The 22,790-nt window shown below is 47.5% G+C and overlaps 1 protein-coding gene across 1 annotated transcript in view; it reads right to left on the bottom strand.

Annotated features, from left to right (window-relative positions):
- Positions 1-22,790, bottom strand: part of INPP5B (inositol polyphosphate-5-phosphatase B) — a 67,884-nt gene that overhangs the window by 18,245 nt on the left and 26,849 nt on the right. The window contains 7 exon segments of the mRNA XM_070078727.1: positions 809-920; positions 2,989-3,176; positions 4,821-4,937; positions 6,017-6,131; positions 7,193-7,294; positions 8,533-8,700; positions 10,651-10,747. Coding sequence (XP_069934828.1) covers positions 809-920; positions 2,989-3,176; positions 4,821-4,937; positions 6,017-6,131; positions 7,193-7,294; positions 8,533-8,700; positions 10,651-10,747 — 899 coding nt within the window.

Raw genomic sequence — 22,790 nt, 5'->3', positions numbered from 1 at the left:
CCCATATGGGTGCCAGTTCAAGTCCCGGCTGCTCCACTTCTGATCCAGCTCTCTGCTGCAGCCTGAGAAAGCAGTAGAAGATGGCCCAAGTCCTTGGGCCCCTGCACCGGTGTGGGAGACCTGGAAGATGCTCCTGGCTCCTGGCTTTGGATCGGCCTAGCTCCAGCCATTGTGGCCATCTAAGGAGTGGACCAGCAGATGGAAGACTTCTCTCTGCCTCTGCCTCTCTGAGCTCTGCCTTTCAAATAAATAAATATTAAAAAAAAAAAAAAAAAGGACTTTATCATCCAGAACAACTCTGACCACTGAAACCCAGAAGTCAGTCAGATGAACAGATTTCTCTTCTTCTGTGACACGGCCAATGCTCTGGGAAAGAAAGAGGCGCTGAGACCAACGGTGGAGGACAGCAGGTTACAGAGCTGACTGCTGCGGGAAGTGCAGAGAGCCACGCAGGAGGAGCTGCCAGTGTGGCCTGGGAGCAGGGGGCTCATTCTACAACACACCGCTAAAGCATCTTAAATAGACTTTCTCCAGAGGGGCTCAGCACCCTTTCAGCCCCAACTTCACACCTCTTGAATAAATGAATGACGGCGAGTGTCAGACAGAGAACAAGCTGTCGCCCCCAGAGAAGACCAGGTGCCACAGGAAAGAGCCAATGTGAGACAACAGGCGCCAGGGAGACGCAGACAAAACGAAGAAACGGTGGAGCGTCAGGTCCTCCCAAGGCAAGGAAGAAGAGGCTGTGCGTGGGGAGCCAGGTTTGCTGTGCCCTCGCAGGGACCAGCAGCTGCCTGGTAGCCATCTGTACCTGATCATAGGCATACAGGGTCTGAAAGGCCTTCTCTTCGATGAGCTTTTTCACCTTTTCCACACCCAACTCTTCTATCCTGTAGTTGAGGTCCCCCAGCCACAAGATCACACTGTGAGGACAGAGCACAGAGGTAACAGGTTGGGGGGTGAGGGAGGACTTTAACCCATCCCCTGAAGGACACTTCTGCAGGCCCCTGAGGCTCAGGCTCTGGGGAGCTGGGATGGCATGTGACTTGGCTGCTCAGGAAATTTCTTCCTATCTTGGTCCATGGCTGGTGCTGCGGCTCACTAGGCTAATCCTCTGCCTGCGGTTCCAGTACCCCAGGTTCTAGTCCCGGTTGGGGTGCCGGATTCTGTCCCGGTTGTTCCTCTTCCAGTCCAGCTCTCTGCTGTGGCCTGGGAAGGCAGTGGAGGATGGCCCAAGTGCTTGGGCTCTGCACCTGCATGGGAGACCAGGAGGAAGCACCTGGCTCCTAGCTTCGGATCGGCGCAGTGCGCCAGCCGTAGCAGCCATTTGGGGGGTGAACCAACGGAAGGAAGACCTTTCTCTCTGTCTCTCTCTCTCACTGTCTAACACTGTCTGTCAAAAAATAATAATAATAATAATAAATAAATACATACATAAATAATTATCTTGGTCCAAGCTCATTGTAAATAGCCTTGAGTTCTCCTTCACTATTTATGCCTTGTGTGGCTGGAAGGGTAGTCTAGTAAGATCTAAAACCAGGATAGCAATTTACCTCATTGCTGGGAGAGGCAAAAATTATCAACAATTGGGGATGTTGATTACTCAGGGACCTCAAACCAGACAACAGTGACTCTGCCTCTGCTCCAGTCCACCACACGCTCAGCCCTTGTTTGCAGAGCGGGGTTCCTCGGAGACAAAGCTCAACCTTTCCAGCCGAGCCTGGCTTGAGCCACCACTACAGCACCGGCTGGCTCTTTTTATCCTCTCCGGCCAAGCGTGACTTCATTTATTTATTGGGAAAGAGTGAACTGAAAGCTCTCTGATGACATCACACATCTCATTAAGTCTAGTACTTCTCTATCGGAAGCCAACAACCATGGCATCCGAGAAGGTACACAGCAGTCTCTGCGTCCCAAACCCAGTGTATGCACAACAAAAAGCAAACAAACCGACCCACAAGTCGCAACCACTCCAACTAGGACGCTGCAGAATGGAAGAGCCGGCTTGTCAGATACAGCCCCTGCCGCGGTCCTGGGGAAGAAAAGCCACCCAGAACACCAACGAGCTTGAGATAGGTCCGTGCAGCGGCAGGACAAGAGGCACGTCTGCTTCCTCCCTGGCAGGCACCGCAGCCCCGGCGGTGGCTTTTTCTATATGAAGGAAATGGCATAAGCTTCAACCGCTACTGTAAGTCTGACAGTTGAAAGCTTTGAATTCAGAGAAATACCAAGTTTTAGATAAATAAAATAAAGTTGAATCAAGAGGGAAAAATGACCAAGTGAAGGCAAATAAGCATGGTAACACTTAATTACATGTGCTCTGAAAGGAACAGATATGTAAGATCCTAAAGCATACTTCTAAAAACTGGGCTTAAGACACTAGCTCTTGGGTTACTTTTCCTATAATGTTGGATCAAGGCAGACCCACATCAAAATCAATCTTATACTTGTCTAGGGACAACCGATATTTAAGAAAGAGTCTATGGGGCTGGCGTTCTGGTGTAGCAGGTAAAGCTGCCACCTGAAAATGCCATCATACCATTAATCATATGGGTGCTGGTTCAAATCCCGGCTGCTCCACTTCTGATCCAGCTCCCTGCTAATGCGCCTGGGAAAAGCAGCAGAAGATGGACCAAGTATTTGGGCCCCTGCACCCAGGTGTGAGACCAGGAAGAAATTCCAGGCTTCTGACTTCCGCCTGGCCCAACTGTGGCCATTGCAGCCATTTGGCGAGTATACCAGCTGATGGAAGATTTTGACTCTCCCCTTCTATCTGTAACTCTTTCAAATAAATAAATGAATCTTTAAAAAAGAAAATAAAAGAAAAGAAAAAAGAAAGAGTCTAGGGGTCTGCCAGAAGGTATACTAGAAATTCCCAAGAGATGTAATCCAGAAGTATGCCAACAGCTGGCAGAAACCACCCCCACCCAACACAACACAGAGTCCACCACTGCACACACGGTGTCCTGATGAGACGGAAGCCAGACTCACTCGTGCTTGCCGATGGTGAGAGGGGGGCGGCTGGGGTCGACCTGACAAAACTGCATTCGAGAGCAGATGTCCTTATAGTCCTGGTTCCTCCTCTCGTACTCTTCTGTGTGGGCTGCCAAGTGAGAATTCACAATGCAGATGCTGGTGTTGTGGAACCGGAACCTGATGGCCACGCCGCCTTTGTTACCCTGTCGAAAGGATCCCCCAAGATACAAATCACAGCTTCACCGCGTCTGTCAGTTACACACCTGACTTCCAGAACATTTATCTCCATCTTCATAATAATCCTACGAGTTATTGCCTACATATTACAGATGAGAAAACAAATCTAAGGCAGCAAATTAATTGGCTGATTAGTGGCAGAATTTTGTTTTGTTTTCTTTTAATTGAAGTTTAATGAAAAGAAATACTAAACAGAGTACACCTGAAAGACCAGGCTAGCAGAGTACAGTCATTCTGGAGCTTTCAGGGATATGGGTATGGGTATGGGTATGGGTATGGGTATGGGTATGGGTATGGATATGGATATGGGCCCTCCCAGTTCTTTTTTCTCCTTCCTTCTCCCTGCTGGGTGAGATTCCTAAAATTTTCCCCCCACCCCCAGAACTTCATAATGGCCCTAAATAGCCCCCTGGGCATAAGGTGGGCTAGAGTCTCCTACCTGCAGAGGGAATGGGTAAAGACTCAGCCTACCAGATTACTGACTGATGACCACACACCTGATATGTAAACGCTGGCTTGCTTCTACAGCTCTTCCCACCCAACAAGGATCTTGAACTAGAGCAATACTTTAGATATATAACTCTGGTCTTCTCTACATTTCTTCCTTCACCCATTTGGTGGCAGAGCCCAGAGCCTAGCTGTCAGTCTGGTGCTCTTTTCACTGAATCACTGGCCAGCCATATGCTCTTCCCTATACAAAGCTAAGCTCTTGCAGGAGAATCTAAAAGCAAGTCTAATAGCATGAAGAGGAGGAAACTGCAGACCCGTCAGCATCCTTTGGTTTCCTTGGTGACCATAGTTTCTGCAACATATTACATGGGTTACACGGCAGGCTCAACTGCAGGTTCCAGTGCAAGTGAAAAGGGGGACAGGTGCTAGCTGGGCAAATCAGCTGGCAATTCACTGAAATATGGTTTCTAATGTCTAATCAATCCAGCCCTGCCTAAGGATACAATTCATTATGAAATACTGGCACCCTTGAACTGGGACACATGCAGGTACTGCATCATGAGAAGCTGGGCCAGAGTGTTAGGGGTGGGGCAGCATTGTGGCGTAGTGGATTAAGCTGCCACTTGCAATGCCAGCATCCCACATCAGACTGCCTGTTCAAGTCCCAGCTACTCTGCTTCCTACCCAGCTTCCTGCTAATGCGCCTGGGAAGTAATTGGGCCCCTGCCACCCATGCAGGAGACCAGGATGGAATTCCAGGCTCCTGGCTTTTGCCTGGCCCAGATCTGACTGTGGCAGCCATTTGGGGTGTGAATCAGTGGACAAAAGACAAATCTCTCTCTCAAATAAATAAATAAGTCTTGCCTATCAACAAAGCTAAACAGATATTGATATTTTGCCTTATTGGCTTCAGATCTTTATTTATAGTTTTATTTTTTCATGGTGAGGAATAAAATGTTACATACATATTTCTTTATCATCCCTTTCTTCCCTAGAGTAACTATCCCAAAACTATCTTTCCCATGTATGATTTGAATTTTTACTATAAATAAACTCATCAACAATAAAAAATAAATACAAATCAATAAATAAATCTTAGGAGGACAGAAACAAAAACTTCAGGGGTCAAGGTTCTTTGTATGCCAAACATCCTAACTCACCATCCTTCCCATGATTCCTGTTCCCACAGTCTCAGCTTCCACTTCTGAGATAAATGCTGCATGTTCCTGTTTGATATACAAGAGCAGCATAATTCCAACTAATCTGATGAGCTTCACCTGGAAAATAGACCCAAACAAGTCACACCATCAAACACCTGAAGAAGTTGCAAATAGGAATAAATAAATACTCTACAGGCAAAGTGGTCTCAAAACTGACTGCGAGGGGCTGGCGTTGTGGCATGGTGGGTTAAGCCGCCACCTGCCTTGCTGGCATCTCCTAAGGGAGCTGGTTCGCGTCCCGGCTGTTCCACTCCCAGTCCAGCACTCCCAGTCCAGCATCCCTGCTGACGGTCTGGGAAAGGCAGCGGAGGATGGACCAAGTGCTTGGACCCCTGCCACCCGTGTAGGAGACCCAGATGAAACTCCTGGCTCCTGGTTTTGGCCTGGCTCCACTCTGGCTGTTGCAGCCACTTGGGGAGTGTATCAGTGGGTGGAAGATCTCTCTCTCTGTCTCTCCCTCTTTCTCTGTAACTGCTTCAAATAAATAAACAAATCTTTTTTATTTTTATTTTTATTTTTATTTTGACAGGCAGCGTGGACAGTGTGAGAGAGAGAGACAGAGAGAAAGGTCTTCCTTTGCCGTTGGTTCACCCTCCAATGGCCGCTGCGGAAAGCGTGCTGTGGCCGGCACACCACGCTGATCCAATGGCAGGAGCCAGGTACTTCTCCTGGTCTCCCATGCAGGTGCAGGGCCCAAGCACTTGGGCCATCCTCCACTGCACTCCCTGGCCACAGCAGAGAGCTGGCCTGAAAAAGGGGCAACCGGGACAGAATCCGGCGCCCCGACCGGGACTAGAACCCGGTGTGCCAGTGCCGCAAGGCGGAGGATTAGCCTAGTGAGCCACGGCGCCGGCCCAATAAACATATCTTAAAAAAAAAAAAAAAAGTTGACTATGAGTACTAATTTGTGTCCTCTGTGCTAGAACACAAAGTAATCACCTGTTTAACCCCCGAGTATGCTGTATAACCTAAGCAATCCATAAGCGAATCTTTCCCACCCTGAGGCACTCCTTCTGGAGATCTTAGAACTGAAAATGGCAGGGAAATTAGGACTGGCGCCCAATAAAGCTCAAGGGAAAGACAAAAAGTTATGTTACAGCTTCCCTGCACGACAAGCTACTCCTGCTTCCTCTTACCTTTGCATACTTGGCATCTGGGTGAAGACCCTCGGATACGGCTTTAAACCACTCCTCCTCCTTTGGGGTATCATGAAAGAAAAAGGCTTCCTTACTCAGATCAAGTTCCTGGAACCTAGAGAGTAGAGAAAGGGAATGTGCAGATTGCTTCAGGTACTCAGTTCCAGCTTTCTAGTTCAACTGCAGGACCCTCCAGAGGGAGACTGAATGCTTGGCGATGAGGAACTAAATGCCCAAAGTCTTTTCAGTGCATTCCCAAACATTTGCCATTTCCTCTTCATGACCCAGCCTACAAAGTAGTTGGAAATATCCTCATTTCACATCTGCAACCAGGAGTTCATATAAGGGGCTGACGCTGTGGCACAGTAGGTTCAGCCTGCAGTGCCGGCATCCCATATGGGCGCTGGTCCTAGTCCCAGCTGCTCCACTTCCCATCCGGCTCTCTGCAAAGGCCTAGGAAAGCAGTAGAAGATGGCCCAAGTGCTTGGGCCTCTGCACCCACGTAGGAGACCTGGAAGAAGCTCCTGGCTCCTGGCTTTGGATGGGCTCAGCTCCGGCAGTTGCAGCCATTTGGGGAATGAATCAGCAGATGGAAGACCTCTCTCTCTGTTTCTCCCTCTCACTGTCATAACTTATCTTTCAAATAAATAAATAAAATCTTTAAAAAAAGAAAGAGTTCACATAAGCACCAAACTGAGATTCAGGCCTCAGTCTATATACATTCCAAATTCCAGCTCTTTCCAATAGACCACACAGGCTTTCTTTGCTGCCCTTTCTCACCAGACATTCCAGTACAGTGGTGAGAAGATAATAAGGGTGGAAAAAAGAGAGAGAGAGAGACTAAATGATGGTATTTTCTTGAGCTAACCTTCCTTCCCTGGTAAAAGATATCTTTGTTTTGTGACCAAAGTATTGATTGTCTAAGCAATGAAACTCAGTTCAGGATGTGCTGACTTCATCAGAGGGCTGCTCTAAAAATTAAACATTAGCGTTTCAATGTCAAGCACCGCACTTGCCGGAGCAAGCACATCCGAGAAGCAGCTCTTATTAAGCACTTGCTCATTTTTCAGTTCCTCCACTTGCTGTGAAGACACAGTTACACGTTCGTGTCTCCGTCCCTTTACCCACACCTGGAGGTTCTTGCGGAAGAGAGATGCCTGGGAGGGAAGCACTCACCCTACGCAATATATGTCGGGCGCCTCTGCACTGTGGCTCAGCCAGGGTCGGAGGCATTCTTTGGGGGACTGTCCATTCACATTGTATGTTCCCACGAAAAATCTAAAACCAAAAAGAATCTATCAGTGACTTGGGAGCACGATGGCGGTGACAGAAGGAAGCACTTTCTATGCCGATGGGGCCTGGTTTCAGTCTTTGTGGAGTGCCTTTAAGACATAAGAAACGTCACGTCTAACCTGGGACAGACTGTGACCCCAACGGGCGACTTGCAGTCTGCCATGATATCTGTTACTTTCCTGATCACAACTTCAAACAGCACAGGTCTACCCTAAACATCCCGACTTCCCTTAATCAGCTGTTACACAGCCATCATCCACAAAACGACTCTTCACCCTGTGTATCCTACTGAAATGAACACACACACACACACACACACAAAGCAAAGCAGTTTGGTAATTAATTTGGACTAGAAGCAACTCCAGTGTTCAAAAGGCCATTCTGTCTCAATAGCTGATTGTATATACTTCTAGTAACAATGTTATTTCATCTGATAGTCCCAATGTGATGAGTTTAAAAGATTTAGCAGAATTCTGCAACCTTTATTCATTTAACTTCCAGTAACCCTGGCTAAAAAGATTACCAAACACCAACTACATTTTAAAAGATTTTCTTCAAAGGCCTAGAAGGATTCAGGAAGAATAAAACTTTGGGGGCGGGGAGAGGGGCATGACACTGTGAGGCAGTGGGTAGCAGTTTCCCAGTTGCTCCACTTCCAATCCAGCTCTCTGTTAATGTGCCTGGGAGAGCAGCAGAAGATGGCCCAAGTACTTGAGCCCCTACCACCCACTTGGGAGACCCACATGGAATGCCAGACTCCTAGCTTTGGTCTGGCAGAGCCCCAGCCATTGCAGTCATTTGGGGAATGAACCAGCAGGTGAAAGATATCTCTATTTCTCTATCTCTCCTCCCCCCAATTCCCTCCTTTGAAACTCTTTCAAATAAATAAATCTTTAAAAAATAAAATAAAACCTCAGAGGGATACACAAAGACCAGGGTATTGCTGCTTCAGTACCCACTGATCTCTGCACCTCTCTGCAAGCTGTGGCATTCCCACTACACCACACCAAGCGCAGTGTCTGCCCACAAGAGCAGACTTGAAAATTGTTCGAGAGGAACAAATGGAATCACCCCTTTTGAAAGCGAGGGGAGAAATTCTATAGAAAGATTTGCTTCCAAATCAAGGTGCGGAGGGGAGTGCTTATCTTACAGAAAGTCGCAGGATCATTCGGCTTGTGGGGGAAAAAAGAACAAAGAACACGGTCCAAGGTCCAGTTAGCTACCTGAAGTTCTGGACATAGGTATAATCCTCTTCCTTCTGTATCAGTTCTGACTTCACAATGGTATCTCTCAGTCCAAACTTCTGCATGGATAAAATCTGAGCCTTGTCTGATACTGTGACAGTAGAGGAGTGAACCATGTCAGTAAGTTCAGACTTGTGTTTATTCTGTCTGGAAAAACAAAAACATTTCTTTTGCATATTTTGATGACTTATACGTGCCAAAGTAAATGAACATGAAGCTTCCCACACACAGTATCTGAATCACAGAAGATAATAGGAGGTCAAGGCAAAGGGGACAGCTGCAGTCCATATCAGAAGTGCCTAGGTCAAGTTCTGTGCAGTTTCTGAGTCCAGCTTCCTACCAAAGAGCAGCCTGGAAGGCAGCGGTGGTGGCTCAAGTATTTGAGTCCCTGTCACTCATGTGTGGGACACCTGGATTGAGATCTGGGCTCCTGGCTTTGGCCTGGCCCAACCCTGTCTGTTGTAGGCATTTGGGGAGTAAATCAATACCTTTCAAATAAAATGAAAATAAATAAATAAATTGTTTAAGTCATGAAAAAAATAAATAAATGAGGTCAAGGCAAAATTTACTGACTACTTCTACACAGAACTTATATGTTGTTGATTCCACGGTGTATTGGTCTGGAGATTCTTCTGACAACAGGTTCACAGACTCTCAGGCCAGAAGGGGACCCTGAAGATAATCTGATTCCTTCATTTTTAAATGAGAGCCAGCACCACCAGTGACTGGCCCAGCTGGATGATGGCGGGGTATGGACAGAACTCAGACCAGACACTGCTCTTTCTTCATCCTAGTGCTTCGTGTAACAAAGACCATAAAGCCCTCCAAATCCTTGACTTGATGATCCTACTTCTGTGTCTTATCCCACAGGAATAAACCAACATAAAAAGAGAGGCAATGGAAAGTGATGTTTCATTATTGTCTATTTATAGTCATGCTACAAATTATCCAAGTGCCAACTGAAACAAAATCTGACATATTTACCTAACAGAATCCTACGAAACAGTTCAAGAAACTTCTGTAGAAGGCTGCTTAAAGAACCAAGATATAAAAAGCACTTTAGGCCGGCGCCGCAGCTCAGTAGACTAATCCTCCACTTAGCGGCGCCGGCACACCGGGTTCTAGTCCTGGTCGGGGCACTGGATTCTGTCCCGGTTGCCCCTCTTCCAGGTCAGCTCTCTGCTATGGCCCAGGAGTGCAGTGGAGGATGACTCAAGTACTTGGGCCCTGCACCCGCATGGGAGACCAGGAAAAGCACCTGGCTCCTGCCATCGGATCAGCGTGGTGCGCCGGCCGCGGCAGCCATTGGAGGGTGAACCAATGGCAAAAGGAAGACCTTTCTCTCTGTCTCTCTCTCTCACTATCCACTCTGCCTGTCAAAAAAAAAAAAAAAAAAAAAAAAAAGCACTTTAAACAGTTTCTAACACTGAACAAATGGCCACATTAAGTGTTTAACATTACAACTGCCATGTGCATTCTAACTTAAAATATATCTGTGTATGTAAAAAATATATCTGTGTACACTAAAACAGCTCACAGTGAACTGGGACCGTTTGGTTCAGCTACATTTAAAGTCCAGGGACTGTCCAATGCTGTGTGAGAGCATCATTAACATCCTGACACAGGTAAAAAAAGAGAAGTTTAATTTTGGCCAGATGATCCTGAATGTGATCAGTAGGAGGCACTGGAGTGTGGACTTGGTATAACAGACATCAGGAATGAGAGAAGGAAGGGAGGGAGGGAGTGAGGGGGGGAGGGAGGGAGGAAACTTATATTTCTTAGGGAGCGTTGGACTGGCAGTTTCAAGTCTTAGATTGGCCACTTGCCATTTCTGGGATTTTGGTGAATTAAATAACTTCTCACCTGAGTTTCCATAGCTGTAAAATAGAAAAGTACCTATTTCTTAGGTTAAAATGGATAGTGCATGTAAGGGCACGGTGCCTGGCACATACAGTAAATCCTTGATAAACATCAGGTGTCACTGAGACTGTTCTTAGGCCAGCTACCTTGGGGTAACACAGCACGCACAGTAATGCTCTCAGCTCTAGAAGGAGCAGATCTCAGCCCTGAGAGGTCACCAAGGGAGAGCTGCATTACCTTGTGAGCAAGTTTTCCGGTTTATCCTGTCCCCTGGAGCTTTGGTCCATAAGCAGACCTTTCCCTTTCGGCCTTAAATCGTCCAAGTTAGAACCACCTAAAGGGAAGAAAAAGAAATTAAAACATACTTACAGATGCTTTAAAAAGTACACCACAGTCTTTCAAATGGTAGTCCACGTATTGCTTGAAAGCATAGGGCAGGCTTAAGCTGGTGCCTGAGTGAAGGCTCACAGAGCACAGAGTGGGGAAAAAGAATCCTGTCGGATGTCTTTACGGAGGAAAACATAACTGTCCTAGCTAGTCGGTAAAAGTTGGAAATCTGAAAACCTAAGTCCTATCAGCCACTTTATCACTTACTGCTGTGACTCGGAGCAAGCCCTCTAACCTCTCTCAGTCTCAGGAATTTGACCCATCCCGCCTTCCTAACAGGGTTCCCGCAGAGATCAAATTAGCTGGCAAGGAAGCACTTTACAGGTCACACAACATATTATGAAATAAGACAAGGGTCTCGTTAACCATCTTCTGCAAGTGAGACTTCGACTCCCAACAGGAAAAGGCAAGGGTCAAAGTTCTAAATTGGAAAGGGTCTGAGGGCTCCAGGGAATAAGAAGGGCCTGTCATGGTCAAGAAATTCCTTGAAAATCAAAGAGCCCAAGGACTGGCAACAACAACAAAAAATTCTGGGGAAGTTGTGACACAGATAAACCTGGAAGGGAAAGTAATCTGCTGACTACATCTTTGCTCCTTAAAAGCCGACGGTTGGGGCTCAGGGCTGGTGTTGCAGAGTAACAGGTAAAGTTGCTGCCTGACCCTGGCATCCCATATGGCTGCCAGTTTGAATCTCAGCTGCCCCAGTTCTGATCCAGCTCCCTGCTAATGCACCTGGGAAAGCAGCAGAAGATGGCCCAAGTGCTTGGGCCCCTGCACCCACATGGCAGACCTGGAAGAAGCTCCTGGCTTCAGATTGGTGCAGCTCCAGCTGTTGTGGCCATTTGGGGAGTGAACCAGTGAATGGAAGACCTCTCTCTCTTTCTCCGTAACTCTGCCTTTCAAATAAATTAATCTAAAAAAAAAAAACAAAAAAAAAACAAAAAAAAAAAAACCTCTCTTGTTGACAGGAAACAACATGAAGAGGCCACGGCCACAGAGAGATGCAACTTTGAAACACAGGTTACAGGAAGAGGTGCTGAAGGTGTGAAAAGCCACTGAGGAATGGGCCCTGAAGAGGATCACTAAACAGATTTTCAACTATGCACTCACCTGAAGCAGAAACAAACTTGCAATCCCCCACCACCACACACAATAGTTTGAATTGTGAAAGTAATTGTACCTCAGTGCCTCCAACCAATCAAGTGCAAGGGACTGAATATTTACCTCCCTGCCCCTACCAAAGTCATACACTGAAATCTTAACTCCTAAGGTGATGTATTCAGAGGTGAATGGGATGAGTGCCCTTATGAAGGGCAGTTCCCCTTTCATCATATGGGTACATAAAAGACAGCCCTCTGTGAAAAGAAGGAAGATGGCTTCACTGGAAGGTGGTCCTCACCAGAGGCCGAATCAGCCAGCACCTTGACCTTGGACAACCCAGGCTTCAAAACTGTGAGAAATAAACTTTGTTTTTCCTTAAAGATTTATTTAGTTATTTGAAAGGCAGAGTTAGAGTTAGAGAGTTAGAGTTAGAGTTAGAGTTAGAGAGAGAGAGAGAGAGAGAGAGAAAGGAGAGGCACAGAGAGAGAGAGAGATCCTCCCTTTCGTGGTTCACTCCCTAAATGACTGCAACAGCCAGGGCTGGGTCACACTGAAGCCAGGAGCTTCATTCGGGCCTCCCAAGTTGGCACAAGTCCATCTTCTGCTGTTTTTCTAGGCACATTAGCAGGGAGCATAATGGGAAGTGGAACAGCCAGGTCTCAAACTGGCACCCATATGGGTTGCTAGCGTTGCAGGAGGCAGCTTAATCCGCTATTCCACAATGCCAATCCCAAAATAATCATTCTTTATTAGCCACCCAGGCCATGGTATTTTGTTGCAATAGTCTGAACGTACTAAGACAGCAAGTTCTTTTAATTTTGCTTCCCAAGTGACCCCAATGTCACTGCATTAGTATAGGTTACCAGCATATCTCTCTCTCTCTCTTTCTCTCTCTCTCTCTCTCTCTCTCTAAGATTTATTTACTTATTTGAAAGGTAGAGTCATAGAGAGGCAGAGGGGAAGAGAGAGAGAGAGAGATTTCCATCTCCTGGTTCACTCCCCCAGATGGCCGCAATGCCCAGAGCTGCGCTGATCCAAAGCCAGGAGCCATGTGGTCTCCCATATGGGTGCAAGGGGCCCAAGGACTTGTGCCATCTTCCACTGCTTTTCCAGGCCATAGCAGAGAGCTGGATTGGAAATGGGGCAGCTGGGACTCGAACCGGTGTCCATATGTGATGCCAGCACTGCAGGCAGTGGCTTTACCTGCTATGCCACAGTGCTGGCCCCCAGCATCTCTTAATGACTTCAAAAACCTCAGCTAGGGGTAGACTTTCAGCTCAGTAGCTTAAATTGCCAATTGGGACACCCACATCCCATATTGGTTCAAGTCCCAGCTACTCTGCTTCTGATCCAGCTTTCTACTAACACACATGCTGGGAGGCAGCAGATGATGGTTCAAGTTCTTGAGATCCTGACACCTATGTGGGAGACCCAAATGGAATTCGGAGCTCCTGGCTTCAGCCTGGCCCAGTCCTGGCTATAGTAGGCATTTGAGAAGCCAAGCATTGGAGAGAAGATCTCTGTCTCTCTCTGTGTTACAAATAAAGTGAAAATTAAAAAAAAAAAAAAGTCTCAACTTATTTCATCTCTTTTCTTGTTTCACACTCTCCAACCCAATTTCTATATTGTGGCCGCAGGAATTTTTGAAAAAGTAAATCTGATTGTGTCACTGTAAACTTCTGAAAGAGTCCTCAAGTTCCTTTCTACGCTGCCAAGGCTCTCCCAGTGTGGATCCTGCCCCTCGCCAGCCCCGTCACTCACCACAGTCCCCTGGCACCCATCTCCTTGCTCTAAGAACATTTAAATGACTGCAGCAACAGAAAGGCCCCAGCGGAAACCGACTTCTGCCCTCCTCACCCTGCTCCAGGTGGCTAACTCCTACCCATTCTGCGGCCAGAGGTCCAAGTCTGCCATCACAGGGCAAAGGAGCCATGAACACGGCATTCCCATGAAATTTTATTTATGGGGCCTGAAATTTGAATGTCATATAATTTTCACATCACAAAAGATTGTCCTCTTTTGAGTCTTTTCAAGCATTAAAAAATGTAACGACTATTCTTAGCTCATGAGCTACAAAAGCAGGTGGCGGACTGGAATTGGCCTATGGACCGTAGTTAGCCTGTCCCTTCTGCAGGCCACACCTTAGAGGCACCCCTCGTAGACTTTGTTCCCACAGTTCCCTGTACTTCCCCTCCACAGCCTTGGTTGCTAAGTATTGTAACTGTTTCTTCTCCCCAGCTGGACTTTAAGGTTAAGGACCAGGGGGCCAGCACTGTGACATAGTGGGTAAAGCTGCTGCCCGCAGTGCCAGCATCCCATATGGGTTCTGGTTCGAAACTCAGCTGCTCCACTTCTGATCTAGCTCTCTGCTATGGCCTGGGAAAGCAGTGGAAGATGGCCCAAGTCCTTGGGCCCCTGCACCTGCGTGGGAGACCCAGAAGAAGCTCCTGGCTCCTGCCTTTGGATTGGCACAGCTCCGACTTGTGGCCAATTGGGGAGTGAATCAGCAGATGGAAGACTTCTCTCTCTCTCTCTCTGCCTCTCCTCCTCTCTCGGTGTAACTCTGACTTTCAAATAAATAAATAAATCTTAAAAAAAAAAAAAAAAAAAAGGTTGAGGACCAGACTATTTCTGATATACTCACCACTGTGTCCTCCTCACTGAGCATACTACCCCAGCACATTACAAGCAGTGCAGTCATTTGATAATTCAATAGAAAATACTAGGTGGACCTGAATCCCTTATATAAATACATAATATCCAAGCTCAAGTTTGAGGTAATCTTCCCATTGTCTTCCAACAAGAATAGGGAGACCTAGAATAGGTTCCTCTTATAGTACTTCAACACCATGGTAACTTAGTAATTATTTTTGGAAACCAAATCCCCTACCGGATTCTACCGTTCTTGCTTTACTCTCACTGGGCTATAAAGCTTAGAGAATTAAGGTATTTGAGTTACTGAATGGCATACTGGGACAGCTTTAGAATGGCTGAAGTTAAAAAAAAAAAAAAAACCGATGATATTAACTTCTGACAAGAACAGAGAACAATAGTAACCCTTACTCTTGATTTTAAGGATGGAAAATGGCACAGCTAATTAAATCAGCCTGACAGTTTCTTACAAAGCTAAACAGTCTTACCATATGAGCCAGTTATCACATTCCTAAGTATTTATTACACTGAAAATTTACGTCCACATAACAACCCGCACACAAATGTTTATAACAACTCTGTTTATCATTGCCAAAAACTGGAAGCCACCAAGATGTATTTCAATAGGTGAATGGATGGACGAACTACAGTACATACTTATAATGAGATATTATTCAGCAATAAAAAGGAATGAGTTATAAAACCACAAAGAGATCTGGACCATAAATGCATATTGCTAAGTGAACGTAGAAAAAAAGGCTACATAATATATGAGTCCAACTATACAATATCCTGGATAAGGCAAAACTATGAGACTGTGCACACATCAGTGGTTGCCAGGAATCCTGGGGCTGGGGGTGAACTTTAATAGATGAAGCACAGGGGGCTTTTTAAATTTATTTGGAAGGCAGAGACAGGCCTACAGAGACAGAGATCTTCCATCTAGTTTACTCCCCTAAATACCAGCAACAGCTAAGTCCCAGCATCACTTCTGGTTCTAGCTTCCTGTTCACGCACACCCTGGGAGGCAGCATCCGATAGTACCTGTAGAAGGGTTTCTACCACCCACGTGGGAAACAGGGATTGAGTTCTTGGCTCCTGGGGACTTGGGGAGTGACCCAGTGGATGGGAGTGTTTATGTGAACTGTCACTTGCTCTCTCCACCCCCAAATAAATTTTAAAAATTTTAAAAAGGAATCTAACTCTATCATGAATGTATAGCAACCTCACTAAGGGGTTGATGAGTAAAAAATATAGTGATGAGGGAAAATGCTTACCTAAGTAACTAGAAATGATTAGTGTCTGTAAAATTAAAGGCACATGGGACTGTAAACACGGTGCTCTAGCTGATACTGCTGCCTCCATGGGGGCACAGCTGAAACCACATTATATACTGAACCACTGAGGACATGGACAGCAGATGGTGAAAGCCAGGTTTCCTACTCCTGGAGTGGGAGGTTCCAGATCAACAAGGGGAGGAAGCTAGAATGGACTAGTTGGAGATAACAGAATGAATTCACGTTTTGCTTAATATAGACATAGTTACACACAGAAATATGCACGATTGAAGATATGCATATAAACACACAGTAAGTAACACACATATATTTCCAGGGCCAGTGCTATGGCACAGTGGATTAACGCTCTGGCCTGAAGTGCCAGCATCCCATATGGGTGCCAGTTCGAGACCCAGCTGCTCCACTTTTGATCCAGCTTTCTGCTATGGCCTGGGAAAGCAGTAGAAGATGGCCCAAGGCCTTGGGCCCCTGCACCCATATGGGAGACCAGGAGAAGCACCTAGCTCCTGGCTTCAGATCAGCGCAGTGCGCCGGCCGCAGCACACCACTGGAGCAACCATTGGGGTGTGAACCAACGGTAAAGGAAGATCTTTCTCTCTCTCTCTCACTGTCCACTCTGCCTGTCCAAAAAAAATAATAAAAAAAAAAGGAAAAGAAAAAGAAAAAATAGGGGAAACCAGATACAGGCTATATGGGGATTCTCTGTGCTATCTTTTCTGTAAATCTAAATTAGGAGGCCAATGTTGTGGAGTAGAGGGTTAAACCATTGCCTACGATGCTGGCATCCCATATGAGCACTGTTCAAGTCCCAGTTGCTCCACTTCTGATCTAGCTCCCTGCTAACGTGCCTGGGAAAGCAACAGGAGATGGCCCAAGTGCTTGGGCCCCTGTATTCACACTGGGAGACCCAGGTGGAGTTCCAGGCTCCTGGCTTCAACCTGGTTCAGCCCTGGCCCTTGCAGCCATTTGGGAAGTAAACTAGCAGATAGATCTTTCTCTTTCTCTCTCTGTAACTCTGCCTTTCAAATAAATAAAAATAAATCTTAAAAAAAGATACTCTGTGGGGAGCAATCCGGACTGGACTAAGTTACTGAAATTAAGACTTATTCTATGCATCTGCTCTCCCACAACATGGCGTTGGGAGAGAAGTAAACAGCTTCCGCACAGCTGCCTCCAGTTCAACTAATAAACTGTAGGACTTGCTCCTGATTGGAGAGCAGCGTACTCGGCGTGTGGGCAGCCGAGTTGGGATTGGCGGAGGAGGACTATAAAGGAGGAGAGAGACGGCATGCACCAGGAACATCTATGGGGAACATCTAAGGGAACCCGTGCAGCCCCCGAGAGAACCGGCCGGCGGTGTGCCGCTCCCCTGCGGAAGTGGGGAATGCGGCCAGGGGGAACTGCCCTTCCACGGAGGTGGAAGGGATAGTAGCCAACCCGGGAAGAACCAGCAGCAAACCCGGGGAGGGCCGAGCAGACGAAAGAACAGCGCAGGGTCTTGTGTTGCTCCTCCACGAAGAGGGGGAGCGACATAATGGTGCCGTGACTCGGATAGGAAACCTAGGACGGATAGCAAACTTAGGAGGGAAGAAACGGGAAGAAACGGGAAGAATTGGGAAAATATCGGAGAGAGAGACTAGCAAACAGCCTAGGGAAAAGCCGGACGAAAAAGGAGCCGGAAGAAGCTATTGAAAGCCTAGGCATAGACTCGGATTCGGACTACGGGGGGAAGCTGGGAGAAATCTCTAAGGTCGAAAGCGAAAGTGAAAGCTAGAACAAACAGACTCGGATGCGGACTGTGGGGAGAGGCCAGGAGAAATGAGGGAGGAATATCGTTGGAGGAAAGTTTGGGGAAACATACCGGGTAGAGAAAAATGTTAGGGAAATTGAAGCCGTGGGGGGCAGGCCGAGGCGGATACGAAAGCCACTTTGGGATTCTCAAGTTAGCCCGGGAATGGGGGGCGAAAAGTTGAAACCAGAAGCTGAAACGCAAGCCAGATTGGGATCCGTCTGATTAGCCCGGGGAGCAAAGGACGGGAAGCCAAACCGTGGGGCGGAGACGTACGCTGGGTTGAATTCGCCAGGCTAGCCCGGGGAACTTAGATTGAATGCTAGTGGCGGACACGTGAGCTACGCTGTTACTCGCGGAAGCCGCCGCGTGCAGAGAGCACGGGGCATGAATAGATAGGAAACGGGGCTGGCGTAGGCCGTGGTTCAGACGCGAAAGGGTTAAGCGTGGAGACCGCGGAGCGCGCGAAGCCGAGCCGCGCAAAGCCGGGAAGCTGCGCAGATGAGAGAGGCGCGCGGGCTGAAGCGGCGCAGAGCCGGGAACCCGCCGGCGAGTGAGGTGCCGGAAAGCTGCGGGGATAAGAGAAACAGAAGTTTAGAAGTAAAAGAGAAATAGGAATGTTGGCAGACAGAAGTAAAATGGGAGAAATAGAAATGCCCGGAGATAGAGAAATAGAGAAATAAAAAGGCCTCCCTACAACACTGCAATGTGAGAGCTTGGATTCGGTCTGCCTAATCAAGTGAGGCGATGAGCACCTGCGGGCAGCTAGCAGCTTATGCGCCGCAGGTCACCGAAGACAGGCACGAATTAACATCAGTAAGGCTTCCCCACAATACAACAATATTAAGCTTGGATTCGGTCTGCCTGATTTAAGGCGGTAAGCGCCAGCAAGCAGCTCGACCAGAGTATGAGCTGCAGGTCACCGAAGATAGGCACGAACCAACACTAATAAGTCTCCCCCACAAAAAGGCAATGAGAAGGCTTGGATTCGGTTTGCCTGATAGGTTTTGTAAGCCCCTGCGGGCAGAGCAGAGCATGCGCTGCAGGGCACCGAACACAGGCACGCATCAGCGCCTAAAAACCTCCTCACAATGGCGAAGAGAGGACCCGGATTCGGTTTTCCTGATTGATAGGACTTGTAAGAGCCTGTGGCAACTCTAGCAAGTAGAGCAGAGTGTGTGCCGCGGGACACCGAAGACAGGCGCGTATCAACGCCAAAAAATAAAAAGAAAGGGGGATCTGTGGGGAGCAATCCGGACTGGACTAAGTTACTGAAATTAAGACTTATTCTATGCATCTGCTCTCCCACAACATGGCGTTGGGAGAGAAGTAAACAGCTTCCGCACAGCTGCCTCCAGTTCAACTAATAAACTGTAGGACTTGCTCCTGATTGGAGAGCAGCGTACTCGGCGTGTGGGCAGCCGAGTTGGGATTGGCGGAGGAGGACTATAAAGGAGGAGAGAGACGGCATGCACCAGGAACATCTATGGGGAACATCTAAGGGAACCCGTGCAGCCCCCGAGAGAACCGGCCGGCGGTGTGCCGCTCCCCTGCGGAAGTGGGGAATGCGGCCAGGGGGAACTGCCCTTCCACGGAGGTGGAAGGGATAGTAGCCAACCCGGGAAGAACCAGCAGCAAACCCGGGGAGGGCCGAGCAGACGAAAGAACAGCGCAGGGTCCTGTGTCGTTCCTCCACGAAGAGGGGGAGCGACAATACTCCTTGAGGACGTGCACATAAGTGCCTGGGTTTAGGTACCAGCTCTGCTCCCAACTCCAGCTTCCTGTTAATGTGCACCCTGAGAGGTAAAAATGACAGCTCAAGTTTTTGGGTCCCTGCCACCCATGTGAAAAACCTGGAGATAGTCCCTGACTCCTGGCGTCAGCTTGGCCCAGCTCTGGCTGTTGCAGGCATTTGTGGAATAAACCAGTAGATGGAAAATCTCATTCTTTGAAATAGATTAATTTTTTTTAAATCTCAGGATTCATCTAAGACTCTTCTTTTTCCTGTTCATACCACATCTAACTCATTAGCAATTTCGTAAGTTGTACCTTCAAAAATATACCTATTGGAAGGCATCTGGTACAGTGGTTAAGACATTATTTGGGCTGTGGCCACTGCCTATAGTGTCTGCATCCCATAGGGGCACCAGCTACTCTACTTCTGATCCAGCTTTCTGCTATGGCTTGGGAGAGCAGTGGAAGATGGCCCAGGTGCTTGGGCCCCTGCACCTGCATGGGAGACCCAGAAGAAGCTCTTGGCTCCCGGCTCTGGCCATTGCAGGCAATTGAGGAGTGAACCAGTGGATGGAAGACCTCTCTCTCTTTCTTTTCTCTCTCTCTCTCTCTCTGCCTTTCCTCTCTGTGTAACTCTAACTTTCAAATAAGTAAATTAATCTTTAAAAAAAAGACATCACTTAGGATATTCACATCCCATATCTGTGTACCTGAGTTTGAGTTTTGATTTGGCTCTCAATTCCAGCTTCCCACTAATGCACACACTGTAAGGCAGCAAGTAATGGCTCAAGTAGTTAGGTGCCTCACACCCATGCTAGTGACACAGAGTTCATGGCTCCCAGATTCAGCCTAGCCCAGCCCTGATTACTGCAAGCATTTGGGGAATGAATCAGTGGATGGAAGATCTCACTCCATCTCTGTCTCTCCTTCTCTCTGCCTTTCAACTCAATATTTCAATAATTCAATCAATTAAAATTTTAAAATCTGGGGCCAGCATTGTGGCATAGTGGGTAAAGCTACTACCTATGATGCTAGCATTCCATATGAATACCTGTTCAAGTCCTGGCTGTTCCACTTCTTTTTTTTTTTTTTGACAGGCAGAGTGGACAGTGAGAGAGAGAGAGAAAGGTCTTCCTTTACCATTGGTTCACCCTCCAATGGCCGCTGTGGCTGGTGCACCGCACTGATCTGAAGCCAGGATCCAGGTGCTTCTCCTGGTCTCCCATGGGGTATAGGGCCCAAGCACTTGGGCCATCCTCCACTGCCTTCCCGGGCCACAGCGGAGAGCTGGACTGGGAGAGGGGCAACTGGGACAGAATCCGGCGCCCCGACCGGATAGAACCTGGTGTGCTGGCGCCGCTAGGCAGAGGATTAGCCTAGTGAGGCGTGGCGCCATGTTCCACTTCTGATCCAGTTCCCTGCCAATGCACCTGGGGAAAACAGAGGAAAATGGCCCAAGTGCTTTGGTCCCTACTACCCATGTCGGAGACCTGGAAGAACCTACTGGCTCCTGGCTTCACTCTGGCCCAGCCCCGACTGTTGCAGGTCATTTGGGGAGTGAATCAGAATATGGAAGATCTCTTTCTCTGCTAATCTTTCAAATAAACAAATAAATCTTTAAAAAAAATTTTTTTTAAATCCTAGTACTGACCAGTGACTCCTTTTTTCCTGCTCACACCCATATCTAACTCATTAGCGATTCAGGCAAATTCTACTTTCAAAAATACACCTACAGGGACTAGCATTGTGGCAAATTGGGTTAAGCTGTTGCCTGCGACTCCAAATCCCATATTGGTGTGGCAGTTTGAGTCCCAGCTGCTCTGCTTCTGATTCAGCTCCCTGCTAATGCACCCGGGAAGGCAGCGGAAGATGGCCCCAAGTACTTGGGCCCCTGTCACCCATGTGGAAGACCTGCGTGGAGTTCCTGGTCCAGCCTCAACCATCACAGGCATCTGGGGAGTGAAACAGCAGATGGAAGATCTCTGTCACTCTGCCTTTCAAATAAATAAAATAAGTCTTTAAAAATACACATATATATCCATGAGCAGACACTTGGCACAGTGGTTACAACATCATTCGAGGGGCCAGCACTGTGGCATAGTGGATAAAGCCGCTGCCTGCAGTGCCGGCATCCTATATGGGCACTGGTTTGAGTCCCAGCTGCTCCACTTCCGACCCAGCTCTCTGCTATGGCCTGGGAAAGCAGTAGAAGATGGCCCAAGTCCTTGGGCCTCTGCATCCACGAGAAGACCCCGAGGAAGCTCCTGGCTTCTGATCGGCACAGCTCCAGCCATAACGAGCGGATAGAAGACCTCTCTCTCTCTCTCTCTCTTTCTTCTCTCTCTCTCTGCGCCTCTCCTCTCTCTGTGTAACTCTGACTTTCAAATAAACAAATAAATCTTTAAAAAAATCATTCAAGATGCTCACGTCCAATATCTGTGTGCCTAGGTTTGAGTCCTGGTTTGGCAACCAACTCTAGCTTCTTACTAATGCACAACCTGGGAGGTGTCAGGTAATGGCTCAGGTAAATTAGGTCCCTGCTGCCCACACTAGAGGCACAGATCAAGTTCCTGGCTCCCAGCTTCAGCCTAGGCCAGCCCTGGATGTTACAGGCATTTGGGGAATGAACCGGTCAGCAGATGGAAAATTTCTGTCTCTCTGGTTTACAAAGAAAAAAAAAATATGTATATATATATATATATATATACATATATACACACACACACACACACACACACATATATATATATATATATACACTCATATCCAGAAGTTCTCACAGAGACTACAACAGCACCTTCCTGCTTTTTGTGCTTGTATGTCCACACTCCTATATAGAAGCTGGAATGAACACTTGGGAAAAAAAGTACAACAGTATATCAGATGAAGTAGCTTCCCTGCTTAAAATTTTGAAACAGATTTCCACCATACATGAAATCAAATCCAACTCCTAAATAAAGCAGGCAAGTCCCTACCTAACCTGGCCCGACGCCTCCAAAGCTCGCTTACCGCACCCCACCTCACTTACTGACTCACCTTGTTCCCTCCTTGTGTCCCTAGAGCACACCAAGCTCACTCCTGGCTCCGGGCCTTTGTTCCCACCGGCCCCTCTGCCTGAAATGCTTTCTCCCCAGATCTCCACATCCCTCCCTCCATTTCACCCAGGCCTCTGCTCCAATGTCAGAACTCTCAGGAACCCATCCCTTCCCACACCAAAGACCCCACACCATGCTCTGCCCTCACTCCGGAGGCCCCTAAACTTCCACGGTTCACTGTGCCCGACTTTTACTCAAGGCACTGCTAGACCAAAAGAAATATCTGACAATTCTCCCTAAGTGGTACGGCCACGTAAATGAATGAGTATTTAAGTTCTATCAACATAGTAGCCATTTGAAAAAATACACATAAATGAAAAG

This window comes from Oryctolagus cuniculus, chromosome 7 (genome assembly GCF_964237555.1).
Source record: "Oryctolagus cuniculus chromosome 7, mOryCun1.1, whole genome shotgun sequence".
Classification (NCBI taxonomy): Eukaryota; Metazoa; Chordata; class Mammalia; order Lagomorpha; family Leporidae; genus Oryctolagus; species Oryctolagus cuniculus.
Note: the sequence above shows the minus strand (reverse complement) of the source record. Positions and strands in the feature narration are given on the sequence as shown.